Source organism: Anolis carolinensis, chromosome 3 (assembly GCF_035594765.1).
Source record: "Anolis carolinensis isolate JA03-04 chromosome 3, rAnoCar3.1.pri, whole genome shotgun sequence".
Classification (NCBI taxonomy): domain Eukaryota; kingdom Metazoa; phylum Chordata; class Lepidosauria; order Squamata; family Dactyloidae; genus Anolis; species Anolis carolinensis.
In genome coordinates this window covers 235,063,892-235,077,775 of record NC_085843.1, presented here as the reverse complement: position 1 = coordinate 235,077,775, position 13,884 = coordinate 235,063,892, and the positions used below count along the sequence as shown (strand labels likewise).

Here is a 13,884-nt window from a genome sequence, read left to right as displayed (position 1 = left end):
ACTGAATTGCAGGGGCTCACGAGAGAGGTCCTGTTCTATAAGTACCAGCTTATCTTCCCACATCACCATCTACCCCCACCCCTTATGGCATGCCACTGAGCTTCATAAAAGTTAGTACCCTCTCCCCAATCTCGGTGAGATCTCCTCCTGGAAGCAGCTGCAGGTCTGGGAGTAAGGCACACGCCTCTATGACTTTTTGGTACCGAGCCTCATCAAGGGGTGACCCAAAAAGGATGTTGTCTTTCAGGGTGGCATTCTGGATCCATGCTTGCTGGGGTACATATGCCACTGATCCCTGGAAAAAAAAGTATCAGAAATCCAACTTAGCAAAATACTAAGAATCTGGTTCTACTGAGTCTGAGTCAAAGCCAATGAAATACATGGCAGAGAGACCTAGTTCTGGTCTATACGCAAACCAAATGAGATATGAAGAGCTTTGAAGTCACAGAATGAACTGTATCATTCCAGACCACAGGTAGGCGATCACAATTTTTGTATGTTACTGTGAGTGGGAAAATCTCTCTCTGAGTAAAAAGCAGCTCAACAGAGAACAAGCTAGAATATAATCTTTTTTTCCTCAACAATCCTAGTTCTTTACTTACAAGGAATTGCATTTTGTTTTCTTTTAACAAGCAAAAGTAGTATGCAGAGGCATCCCTCAGTTCCAGACTGTATTTTCCACTGTTATTAGTCATTTTGCATAAGTAGACTGGACTTGAATGCATTCAGATGTTTGTCCCCTCACCTGAATGTTGATGTGACCCTTGATGTTCTCCATCTCACCCAGCATAGCCGACACCAGTGAGGATTTTCCTGATCCCACAGGCCCCACTACAGCCAACAAGCTCCCACAAGGAATTTCCAGGTTTACACTGCAAGGAAAGTGTAGTATATACCCTAAGGTTAAGTAATGGCTGAAGGCATGTAGCCAGACGTAATCAGTCCTTGGTACCAGCAGAGAACACTACCTAATGAGAGAAGGACTACTAACATTCTCCTGGCCCATGGGATTAAAACTCATATCCCCCCAAGAATCTCATACAACCTCCGCAAAGTCTGCCCCAAATGCCTGTTGGCAGAAGGTCTTGACCTACTTGTGGGTCCTTCCTCCCACCAATCTCCCCCAATATGCCTCCTTCTGTATCTCATGACTCACTCTTTAATGGCGGCATTAGAATTGTGTTCCCATGCAAAGGATGCTTCAGAGAAGCGCACAGCACAGCCTGGGAGAAAAAAGACAGAACTGCATTATCACAGAGCTTGGGGAAGTTACTTTTTTGACTATAATTTCCAGTATCCCTCAGCCAATATGACCAGTGAGCAAGTTGACTATGGGTTCTCAGAGTTCTAGTTCAAAAAGAAAACTGCTTCGGACTCTGATCATTATAATCAACAGCAGCATGAATGTAAAGAGTAGAATAGGCATTCCTCTAGCCATCTGTAGAGAAAAAATGATTCACCAGCCTTCTGTATTTGTTCTAGAATTCAACCTGCTCTAATTCCCCCAACCCTAGTTTCTATTTACCAGGGCTGGGTTCATGCCATATGGCTGAAGTGTTCAGGTCTTCACTGCCCAGATACCGTTCTAGCCGCCTAGTAGACACATTGACCTGAAAGTAAGGTGTAGAGGCAAAGTCAGGTATGGCAGGCTCACTGTTACCACTCAATAATATTGGGCAGCTGTCACAGCCCAACACTAATACTTCTCCTGAGTCCTACTTTAAATATTTTGATTTCTCAGAGCTCCTATCAGAATCAAACACCAGGGTCTGGGAATTGATACTAACATTTTCAATTGTGCTACCAGCAAACAATTTTGGGAAACAATAATCACTGCTCCTAGAAATAGCTGTTTTGGCAGAGTAGTGCTACCTCTATTGCCAGGTAAGCACAATAACACAGAAAGGGACTCACAAGAGGACCATTTCCCAAGGACATTTTACCAAGGGCACCTCGAAATGGGAACTAGCCATGAGACTTAAGGTGTTTTGTTGAGTTCTGGAATGACAAGGCTTATTGAACTCATATACAGATTGAGTAAGTCTCTATGGTATACAACCTGTTGGAAATAGCAACCTCCCAAGCCTCTCACCATTTATTTGTTAATGTATATATATTGCTAACCTGTATTCTATGTGTATGTTAATTTGCCAGTTTGACTGACCCCTTTGGTGTGAGAGGGACTATAGATGTTAGATTGTACTGAGCATGTTCAGACTCAGGACTCCATTTTGTATTCACTTTTGCATCAGACCTCAGTGGAGGTGGATGTATGTATGTTGCTGCTTGGACTTCAGTATAGAAGTATGCTTATGGACTTCAGTGAGTACAAGTATACTTAAAGACTATGGGCTAGATATGAAACAAAGAGATTAGCGACAGATGGTGCCAAAGAGCTGCCCATGGTGACACTCCAGATTTGTAAATAAAATTGAGTATTGAACCTAAAGTAATTATTTTCCAATCCATGGTTAACTCAATTGAAATCTATAGGAAATCCCTCCAGGACTCCAGGATTACGGAAACTTGTATATTTACTTGTTTGTTTTGACATTTTGAGATAGATATTATTTTACTGTTAATCTTATATGATTTCAGAGGACTTAGTAATGATTTAGTTAACGTATTATGTATATGGTGCTCTAATATACATATTGTTTGCAACACTCATATTGGACCATTATTATCTTTATACACCATATTTGGCATGTCATAGAAGTGTGGCAATTCAGCAGTATTGTAATTTTTACACTATCAGTTGGGAAAACTGCATGAAGAGATTCCGGTTTCTGTATCAAAATCAAGGGTCTAGGTTTGGATATTATTTACTTTTTTACTTAGTTTGATGAAGAATGCCTTTTGCTACTCTGCCTTGGGCATCAAAATATTTTGGGACAGCCTTGCCAATTGAATAATCTAGGGCCCAACTATCTCATTCTATAAACAGCAAATATTAGCAGCTCTGAGAACAGGTTACTCCCACCCTACCCCATATATATAGTGCCTGTTTCTCACAGCCCCCGGTGGCGTAGTCGATTAAAGCCTTGTGACTCGAAGGTTGGGTTGCTGATCTAAAAGCTGCCAGGTTCGAATCCCACCCGGGGAGGGCACGGATCAGCTCCAGCTCCATGCGGGGATATGAGAGAAACCTCCCACAAGGAGGATAAAAACATCAAAACATCCGGGCATACCCTGGGAAACGTCCTTGCAGATGGCCAATTCTCTCACACCAGAAGTGACTTGCAGTTTCTCAAGTCGCTCCTGACACACAAAAAAAGGCCTGCTCACCTGCACCAGAGAAGACAACACCATTGGAAGCATGGCAAGGGGGAAGCGCAGCACATTAAAGAGAGAAATCGAAGTGAAGGCCTTCTGTGCATCCAAAACATTGTCCTCATCCACCATCACAAACACAGCAAAGGTTACCACAGAAACCTATGGAATGAGAATTACTGTGGTGAACTTCTACACTGGAAGGAGTGAGCAGATCACATAGTGTACTGTATCAGAAAGACTGAGCACCTTAAATATTTACTTGGGAGACAAGTTAAATTAATGCCTAGGAAGAAACATGAGCTAGAGAGAAATTTGGAGATGGCAGAACTGGTCCTCTGTATCAAACCTTAACTAGGGTTCACCAACAAACTACAATTGCTGATACTCCTATAGACAGATTCTAATAGTTGTCCATTTGCTCCTGTATTTTAAATAGTAAAATAAAATAGTGTCATGCACAAGAAGTGGAAAAGGGGAGAAATCACCAAAGAAGAATTCAAACGTATAGCCAACGCCTGTAGGGAAAGGGTTCGCAAGGCTAAAGCGCAAAATGAGCTCAGGCTTGCCAGGGACATAAAAAACAACAAAAAAGGCTTTTTTGCTTACGTTGGTAGAAAAAGGAAGAAAAAGGAGGCGATAGGGCCATTGCAAGGAGAAGATGGGGTGATGGCGACAGGGGACAGGGAAAAGGCAGAACTACTTAATGCCTTCTTTGCCTCGGTCTTCTCAGAAAAAGAAAGCCATCTTCAACCTCAGCAACACGGAATGGACGAAGGATTGGGGGAAATCCAACCCCAAATAGGGAAACAAGTTGTCCAGGAACACTTGGCCTCTCTAAACGAATTCAAGTCCCCAGGGCCAGATCAGCTACACCCAAGAGTACTGAAGGAACTAGCGGAAGTTATTTCAGAACCACTGGCAATTATCTTCGAGAGTTCTTGGAGAACGGGAGAAGTCCCAGCAGATTGGAGGAGGGCGAATGTGGTCCCTATCTTCAAGAAGGGAAAAAAGAACGACCCAAACAATTACCGTCCGGTCAGCCTCACATCAATACCAGGCAAAATTCTGGAAAAGATCATTAAGGAAGTGGTCTGCGAACACTTAGAAACAAATGCGGTCATTGCTAATAGTCAACACGGATTTACCAAAAACAAGTCATGCCAGACTAATCTGATCTCTTTTTTCGATAGAGTTACGAGTTGGGTCGATACAGGGAATGCTGTGGATGTAGCGTACCTGGATTTCAGTAAGGCCTTCGACAAAGTCCCCCACGACCTTCTGGCAAACAAACTAGTAAAATGTGGGCTAGACAAAACTACGGTTAGGTGGATCTGTAATTGGCTAAGCGAACGAACCCAAAGGGTGCTCACCAATGCGTCGTCTTCATCATGGAAAGAAGTGACAAGTGGAGTGCCGCAGGGCTCCGTCCTGGGCCCGGTTCTGTTCAACATCTTTATTAACGACTTAGACGAAGGGTTAGAAGGCACGATAATCATGTTTGCAGACGACACAAAACTGGGAGGGATAGCTAACACTCCAGAAGACAGGAGCAGAATTCAAAACGATCTTGACAGACTAGAGAGATGGGCCAAAACTAACAAAATGAAGTTCAACAGGGACAAATGCAAGATACTTCACTTCGGCAGAAAAAATGGAAATCAAAGATACAGAATGGGGGACGCCTGGCTTGACAGCAGTGTGTGCGAAAAAGACCTTGGAGTCCTCGTGGACAACAAGTTAAACATGAGCCAACAATGTGATGCGGCTGCTAAAAAAGCCAATGGGATTCTGGCCTGCATCAATAGGGGAATAGCGTCTAGATCCAGGGAAGTTATGCTCCCCCTCTATTCTGCCTTGGTCAGACCACACCTGGAATACTGTGTCCAATTTTGGGCACCACAGTTGAAGGGAGATGTTGACAAGCTGGAAAGCGTCCAGAGGAGGGCGACTAAAATGATTAAGGGTCTGGAGAACAAGCCCTATGAGGAGCGGCTTAAAGAGCTGGGCATGTTTAGCCTGCAAAAGAGAAGGCTGAGAGGAGACATGATAGCCATGTACAAATATGTGAGGGGAAGTCATAGGGAAGAGGGAGCAAGCTTGTTTTCTGCTGCCCTGCAGACTAGGACACGGAACAATGGCTTCAAACTACAGGAAAGGAGATTCCACCTGAACATCAGGAAGAACTTCCTCACGGTGAGAGCTGTTCGACAGTGGAACTCTCTCCCCGGGGCCGTGGTGGAGGCTCCTTCCTTGGAGGCTTTTAAGCAGAGGCTGGATGGCCATCTGTCGGGGGTGCTTTGAATGCGATTTCCTGCTTCTTAGCAGGGGGTTGGACTAGATGGCCCATGTGGTCTCTTCCAACTCTACTATTCTATGATTCTATGATTCTATGATTCTAGTAAGCAACCAACAGTCTCAAGTAATTAAAAAGTTATGATCTTTATCTTTTATGATATCATACTCAATCTGGGTATAGCTTAATAAAATGTACAGTGGGCCCAAGAGCAAATAATTTTATGGATGATGACCCAAGGCCAGGGTCATCAAACTCTTGCACAGCTTGCTCCCTCTTCCTTATGACATCCTTTCAAATATTAATACATGGCAATCATGTCTCCTCTCAACCTTCTCTTCTCCAGGCTAAACATGTCCAGCTTTTTAAGCCGCTCCTCATAGGGATTCAAGGTTTCCAGGCCTTTGATCATTTTAGTTGCCCTCCTCTGGACACGTTCCAGCTTGTCAATATCTCTTTTAAACTGTGGTGCCCAGAATTGGACTCAGTATTCCAGGTGAGGTCTGACCAAAGCAGAATAGAGATGCACCCTGATTTCACTTTACAGTGTTCCCTCACTACTTCTCAGTTCACTTTTTGTGGATTTGCTGTTTTGCGGTTTTCAATAGACTATTAAAGACTATTATAAATCATTAAAATTTACAGTCTAAGGAAGGGAGGAATGAGAAGCCAAAGGGAGAGAAAATTGTTAATTCTGGCCTAAGTCTCTAATCTGTTAAGGTAATTTTGACTTCTGATCCTATTTTCTGGAGTATTAGCTATCCCTCCTAATTTTGTGTCATTTGCAAACTTGATAAGCATGCCCTCTAAACCTTCATCCAAGTCATTAATAAAGATGCTGAATAGAACTGGGCTCAGGACCGAACCCTGCGGCACTCCACTAGTCACATCTTTCCAGGATGAAGTGGAACCATTGGTGAGCACTCTTTGGGTTCAGTCATTTAACCAATTACAGATCCACTTAACAGTAACATTGCCAAGCCCACATTTGACTAGTTTCTTTACAAGAAGGTCATGAGGAACCTTGTCGAAGACCTTACTGAAATCAAAATATGCTACATCCACAGCATTCCCTGCATCTACCAAGCTTGTAACTATAAAAAAAGATATGTCTGATATGACTTGTTTTTGAGAAATCCATGCTGACTTTTAGTGATCACCGCATTCTTTTCTAAGTGATTGCAGACTGCCCCCTTAATGATCTTTTCTGGTACTGATGTCAGGCTGACTGGACGATAATTATTTAGGTCCTCTTTTCTTCCATCTTTGAAGATAGGGACAACATTTGCCCTCCTCCAGTCTGCTGGGACTTCTCCCATTCTCCAAGAATTCTCAAAGATTATTGCAAGTGGTTCTGAAATGAATCCCATTCCCAAGCCTTACCAGAAAAGGAGCACATGTGAAAACGAAAATAGAAACTGATTGTAGGTAGGAAAAACGTAGAAGTCCCTTCAGCTCCTGATTCCGGATTTTTTCAACTCGCTTCTGAAATGATGGCTCCCAGGAAAACAGCTTCAGGATCTGAGGGATGTTTATAGTCAGATATGAAGTGAAGTAGCATGGAGCTTTCCATCCAATGAAAACTGAAGAGATTATCTCCTGCCCCCAACCTTGCCCAACTCCCAATATGGAGAGCACCTTATACCCCAGGGATGCGGAACTATGACCTCTTAGATATCTTTTTTCTATCTACAACTCCTGTGAGACTAGCAAATAGTAAGTCTTTCAGGCATTGCCATCATAAGCATCTGTAGCAACACCATTTGCTGCCCCATCACCTCTTGGCCTCTTGATTTCAAAAACAGATAATTCTTTTCAGATACCTGCTTCTGACAAAGGCTGAAAACTATGCTGTGCATTTTTGTCTGTGGTGAGGAATTAGGAGGCCAAAGGCACATATGGACTTTGGCTTAGCTTTGGTTTCCTCCTCTTTGACTCTAGCTCCACTCACTCTGCCTTTGGCTACATCCACTAGCAACATTTTGATTGAGATAAGATGGACCACAACACAAAGGAAGTTCTTTGCCTCAGCTCTTAAGTCATGTGAGGACTAGTGATCCATTCCTATTAATGGGCATAGTCAGTATACTGTTAGCAGACTGGAGAAGCCTAATCTATCAATCACCTTGATGCCATTGAAAATTTCATTCATGATCTTCATGCGTTCATCCTTGTAATTCATGTTCTTTACCTGAATAAAGATAACCAAAGTGAGAGACGGGGAGGTGAAAATTGCCATATATCACAGAAACTGGAGAATGGTTTTGCTGTAATGTTTTAGTCTAAGGCTCCCAAGAATTTCCCACCAAAAAGGACATTGGCTTCACCTACACCTACTACAACATTTAGGGCTTTCTTGGCCTCCCAGAGCTTAAGATTTTGCATAACTTTGCAAAGCAAAAATATAAATTGTCACATATAATACATTTTTACTATATTTTCCAGTCCCTTTGGGCCAATTTTACTCCAGAAGAGGACTTCTTTTAGCCATAGTGAAAATGGACCATAGCTCCTAAAGGTATTTGGAGATTTTGTTTTGTTTTGTTTTGTTCTGTAGAAGGAGGTATGGCCCTCCAAAGTCTCCTAGGTGTCTAGTCTTCCAGAGTTGCCTACCACTAGATTAGAGAGAGGGATCTGAGAGGGATATTTAAAATAAAGATGTAGATTTGTAAGTAACAGAAGCATGTTGGAAATAGCAACCTCCCAAGCTTTTCACTATTTATTTGTTAACGTATATATTTGTTAACCTGTATTCGAGGTGTATGTTGATTTGCCAGCTTGACTGTACTTTCATGTGGGAGGGGTTATAGACATGTGATTGGACTGAGCATGTTCAGACTCAGGACTCCATTTTGTAATCAGTCTGCTATTCACCTCAGTGGAGGTGGATGTGTATCTGTTTTACACTTCAGTGGAGGTGGATGCATATAGCTGTTTGGACTTCAGTACAGAAGTATGACTTATGGAATTCAGTGAGTACAACTGTAACTAAAGAGTATGGACTATTGATTAAGAATGATACCCTGTGTACTCAACACAGAAAGAACTACATCCTATCTATAACTGAACTTTAATAAGAAATGTGTCTGAACGATGAATGAATACAAGATGTTTGTGAGCAAACAAGATATGTTAATTTTCAAAGAAGACTTTGGTTTTTTTATCTGAGTGCATATTTTAAACTAAGAGGTTTCAAGAGAATTGAAGGGCAATTACAACTGCAACTGCAATTTCAACTTCAAAGAAACAACCATCCTCTGTTAACCAAATTTATTTTTGTAGTGGTATGTCTTTGTCCTTGGCAGTTCAAAGACATGGTTCTTCAGTTTAATAGCTGAGTTGCCTGTGTGCCATTACATGAATCCTTATGAATATCACTTGTTCAAAGGGTTGACTTCTAATAAGGTCATGCTTTTCTAGACTAGTGGTTTTCAAAAGGTGGTCTCTACGTGTTCATGGGGATTCACATTTGCCAAATGGAGATGACATAATTTTTCCTTTTCTATAAAGTTATGATTGCCAGTTATTTACACACCCACACACACATATGGAAAAAACTGCACCCATATACATACACACACACATTCAGGACTCCTTATACTAAAATTAAATTACTGATAAGGTCAAGCAAAGTGGTGTTTTTGACACCAGCACAGTCTGAAATGGGTTATCACACTGCAGTAGAGTTTTCCTCACTTCCCTATGGAGGTGTTGCAGGACCTTCATGCAATACCTCTGCTTGTCTCCAGAGGACTCCATACTACAGGTTGGGAATGGGATCCTCTGGTCTGGATTGGTATAGAGTTTGAGGTTCAGGCAAGGAGCTGGTGGGGAGGGATTATCACTCTCTCACTTATCACTCTCTCACTTTCAGGAGCGTGTCTGCACTTACTTGGATAGCCCTGGCTTTGGCAACCAACACTGCATTGATGGGGATAAGCAGCAACATGACCCCAACTCCTGCAAACACAGAGGGGCCCAACTCCAGCCACAGAAACAGAATAGACAGCACAATCTGCACTGGAGCAGACCACAGCTGGTGCACAAAGTTTGTGAAGTCCATGAAGCGCTGAGCATCTGCCGACATCAGATTCACTGTCTCGCCAATGGTGGACTCCTTCCGGGTGGCATTGGAGACTGTAAGGGCCTGTGGGAAGCAGGTACAGTTGTTACTAAAAGAACCAGGGAAGTGTGCCATTTAACAAATGGCCAAAAATCGCAAGTAGAGACAATGAGTACTTGAAATATCATTCTCCTAATTTAACATGTGAAGCTTGGAAAAATTACTTTTTCGACTACAATTCTTAGAAACCTTCAGCCAGAATAAAATGCAATGCTGGCTGGCTGAGACTTATGGAAGATCTAGTCTGGAAAGGTAACTTTCCCAAGCCCTTTCCTCACCAAAAAAAAAAAAAAAAAGGCAGGCAGCAGAGCTTGGGGATCTTACTTTTCTAGGCTACAATCTCACAGAATTCCCAGCCTACATGTCTATTGGCCATGCTAGTTAAATAAGAGATTCTGAGGGCTATAGCTCAAAACCTCTTGTAACGTGTCCAGGTTCTGTCAGGAAGAGCAGCCTGAGAATCCACAAGCAATTCCCTTTCAAGTCTGTATTCCTGCCCTTGTGACAGGTGCAATTAAACCCAGCTACTTGCAAATACGTCCACTAAAGGGCAAATAGCCCCACCAAATAAGGGACCCACTAACCTTCTTGTAGATGGCAGCCATAAGAGCAGTGCGCACACTCATGCCCAACTTAAAGCATAATTGAAAGTATTGTTGCAGACAGATGGACTGCATCAGTGCAGCCACAAACATCAGTAATGCATAGAAATAGCCATGCCAAAGGTAGTCATTTGGATCTGACACAAAGTTGATCATCAGCCTAGGACAGATAAGATAAGCAACACAATTAAATGTCATATTTGAAAAGTAATGAACAGACTGCACATCACAGGAACATACTCTCTTTAGCACCTTACATAATCCCCATACATAGGTAGATTTCTTCTCCTGTGCAGTGCACTGGAAGCATCAAGCATCCTGTAACCCAGTGGTTCCCAACATTTTTTTGAGCAGGGACCACTTTGACCAGGGACCACTCTCCATCATTAGTACCAAAAGGGTTATGAATCAGTTTTTGGTCAACTTGAGATTCGGTTTTGTTATTTGGGGTGCTGATTCAGAAAATTGCATTGGATAGACCACATCAGCTCTAGTTTCTGATACAGAACATATGCCATTCAGTAGTTGCCACTGCTCACCTACAGATAACCATATTTAATAATCTAGAGCTGATGTGGTCTACCCAACGCAATTTTCTGAATCAGCACCCCAAATAACACCAGGAACAGGCCTAAAAACAAAGACACAAAGATTTTTTTTTCCTGCATTTCTCGTGAACCTAATTTTAGGTCTCACGGCCCACCAGTGGGCCACGGCCCATGGATTGGGAACCACTGTAGTGTAACCTGCAAGGCCCCTTTCAACACTAAATTTTCAACAAATGTGCAAACCCCAAACTAAATCCTACTAAGTTCAGTGGGACTCAGGCCCCTCCCACAAAGCTGAATAAAATCTCACATTTTCTGCTTTGAACTGGGATATATGGCAGTCTGGACATAGGGCCCTTCTACACAGCCCTTTATCCCAGAATATCAAGGCAGAAAATTCCACAAGATCTGCTTTGAACTGGGTTATCTGAGTCCACACTCAGATAATGTGGGATTTTCTGCCTTGATATTCTGGGATAATGGGCTGTGTGGAAGGGCCCTCAGATAACCCAAAGCTGATATTGTGGGATTTTCTGCCTTGATATTCTGGGTTATATGGCTGTGTGGAAGGGCCCTTAGTCATAGTTGAGCGTGTCTGAAGAGAACTTTGGTAAACTCTCCTTTAAGTCTACATAATAGATAAGATTTCTTCCTTGGAACAATTTCCACTGCTTACCCTACATTACTATGTGCATATATGGGATTTTAGCTCAACGCTGTTTTTATTCAATAAATGCCTGGGCAGGGGAAGGGCTGCATGTGTCTTTTTAAGAGCTTGAGCTGCAGAGGAATGAAAAGTGGTGAAAAAGGACTTGTACCACACTGGACTGAGGTGTCTGATTTGGAAGGGACTTGTAAGCCAAGGGGGATTTAAAAGGAACTGGGAGATGAAAGTTTCTACAGATGGGAAGGCCAGACAAGTTGGCCAGGTAAAGAACAGACTTGTGGTGGCTGATGTGAAGCCTCTTCTGATGTCTTGGTAGATAGTTTCCCTTTATAGCTTTGTAATTTTGTTTGCTCCTGGGGCTGCTAAGTTTGTCCCTGCCTGGACTCCTTAACTTGCAAGCACTTAACAGGATCTTACCAAGGTCTGTAATCTGAAGCCACTTGTCTATACCACTAAAGTTCACACTGTAACTATTTTAAGTGCATTGGACATTTTTCTCATGTAAGGATTCTTTAACCTTAAAAATAAAGTAAGCATGACATAGTGGCTTAATGTTATATTACAATCCTGTAGACCAGGGTTCAATGACCCACTTGGCCATGAAAACCCAATTGATTATCTTGGGTAAAGCACACACTCTCAGTCCCAGAAAACTCAGCTGACCTTAGGATTGACATCAATCAGAAATTATTTGGAGGAGGAGGTGGTGGTGGTGGTACATAGTAGTAGTAGTAGTAGGAGGAGGAGGAGGAGGAGTAATTTCCCCACCCAAGGCTTTGAGTAGGCTTGAGAAATCATGCAAGCTAGGATAGATGATGTGCCCCTTCCCATCAAGGACACAGCCTCTGTAAACCTAAAAACTAGGAAAGCGTAAAATAAAATTTGGAAATAAACCTTGAAATAAAATCTTACGACTTACTTTAGCAGTTGTGGACTCACAAACACCAACACGTCATGCATCAGCTTGAATGCTACCGATTGCAGAAGGTTTCGAGAAAAGGTTCGGGCCACAGCAAGCATCAGCCATCCCTTAGTGTAGTCTTTTTTGGAGTCTTTCTTTTTCTTTTGCTTTTTCTCTCTCTCTTCCTAAATCCAGAACAAGATTTACACTTGTCAACAGACACTCCTCAGGTCAGATGGCCTACAGGGAATTTTCTCTTACCACCCAATATCAAAAGTTTTCCAAAAATGTTTCCAAAAGTGAGATACTTTGGTCAGAGTAAATAATCTTACAGCCAGACTGTCTTCCTGTTCCTTCCCTTCAATCATAGCATTTTGAGGTGAAATGGAGAGCCATTTGCCCCAGCCCCATTATTTACCAGAACTAGCACATCCAGACTCTGTGTCTTGCTCAAACCATTCCTGTAGTCATTGGTTGCTGAGTGCTGTTTCGTCTTCCTCTGCCGGATCTCCAGTTCCCACTGGGCCTTTTTGACCCCAGTCTTCATATGCTTATCAAACATGCCCAAAACCTTCTGCGTCTTATCTGCATCCTTCAGCTCAAAGACATCTTCCATCTCTAATGGCTTCCGATAGCCTTTCACGACCATACTGTAAGATACATGAAACATGTCAGGCCCCCAAACCTTGCTACCTCTACTGTTCTTTCCTCTGATCTTGTGGACTGACAATTATTTTAGCTCAGAATCAGGAGTTGGATATTGTGATCGGGGAGGCTAATGACACAGTAACTAACTCCCCATCAACTGGTTTCTTTTGAATTGAGAAGAATCATCCTCAAAGGAGAGAAGCACTCTGGCCCTGGGAATAAAACTACCCCTGCTGCAATCTCTGTGTAGTTCTATGGGGTTTTCCGACCCTTTTGCTAACTTTTGCTGCTTTGGGTCTTGTTTAGGGAGAAAAGCAGGACATAAATAAAGATTTATTTATTTATTTATTTATTTATTTATTTATTTATTTATTTACTATATTTCTACCCTGCTCTTCTCACCCCAAAAGGGACTCAGAGCAGCTTACAGTTTGGCCACTTCAGTGCCACATCAAATACATATAATACAATACAGATCAAAGCACATGTAACATAAAATACAATATAATTAATATAGCTAATTTATATATTAATCAATAAAATATTAAGCATCAAAAACATTAAAAAACAATTACAATTATTGTGGAGACTCATCAATTAAATAGTATATTTTGCTAAGCTCGGTCATCAGTGATAAACATGAGCCAGCAAGAAAATTAAGAGAAATCTCTACAAAATAAATAAAAAATAAAAATAAAACCTGAAAACAAAACAAAAACAAAAGTCCCCATTAAACCCCAAGAGAACAGAGTCAAAAGTTGAGAGTTAGAACAGAACAGAGTCAAAAGTTGAGTTTATTATTATTATTGATACAACGACATTGTAT

General features: G+C 41.9%; 1 protein-coding gene across 1 annotated transcript in view; it reads right to left on the bottom strand.

The window, feature by feature from the left end:
* The window catches only part of abcc2 (ATP binding cassette subfamily C member 2), a 48,083-nt gene that overhangs the window by 23,371 nt on the left and 10,828 nt on the right, over positions 1–13,884 (bottom strand). Inside the window, exons 7-17 of the mRNA XM_062976375.1 lie at positions 12,829–13,060; positions 12,429–12,595; positions 10,277–10,454; positions 9,462–9,716; positions 7,695–7,760; positions 6,953–7,090; positions 3,289–3,435; positions 1,526–1,610; positions 1,157–1,223; positions 746–872; positions 119–295 (exon numbers count right to left, since the gene is read on the bottom strand). Of these exons, the coding sequence (XP_062832445.1) occupies positions 119–295; positions 746–872; positions 1,157–1,223; positions 1,526–1,610; positions 3,289–3,435; positions 6,953–7,090; positions 7,695–7,760; positions 9,462–9,716; positions 10,277–10,454; positions 12,429–12,595; positions 12,829–13,060 (1,639 nt within the window). The remainder of the gene's footprint in view (positions 1–118; positions 296–745; positions 873–1,156; positions 1,224–1,525; positions 1,611–3,288; positions 3,436–6,952; positions 7,091–7,694; positions 7,761–9,461; positions 9,717–10,276; positions 10,455–12,428; positions 12,596–12,828; positions 13,061–13,884) is intronic.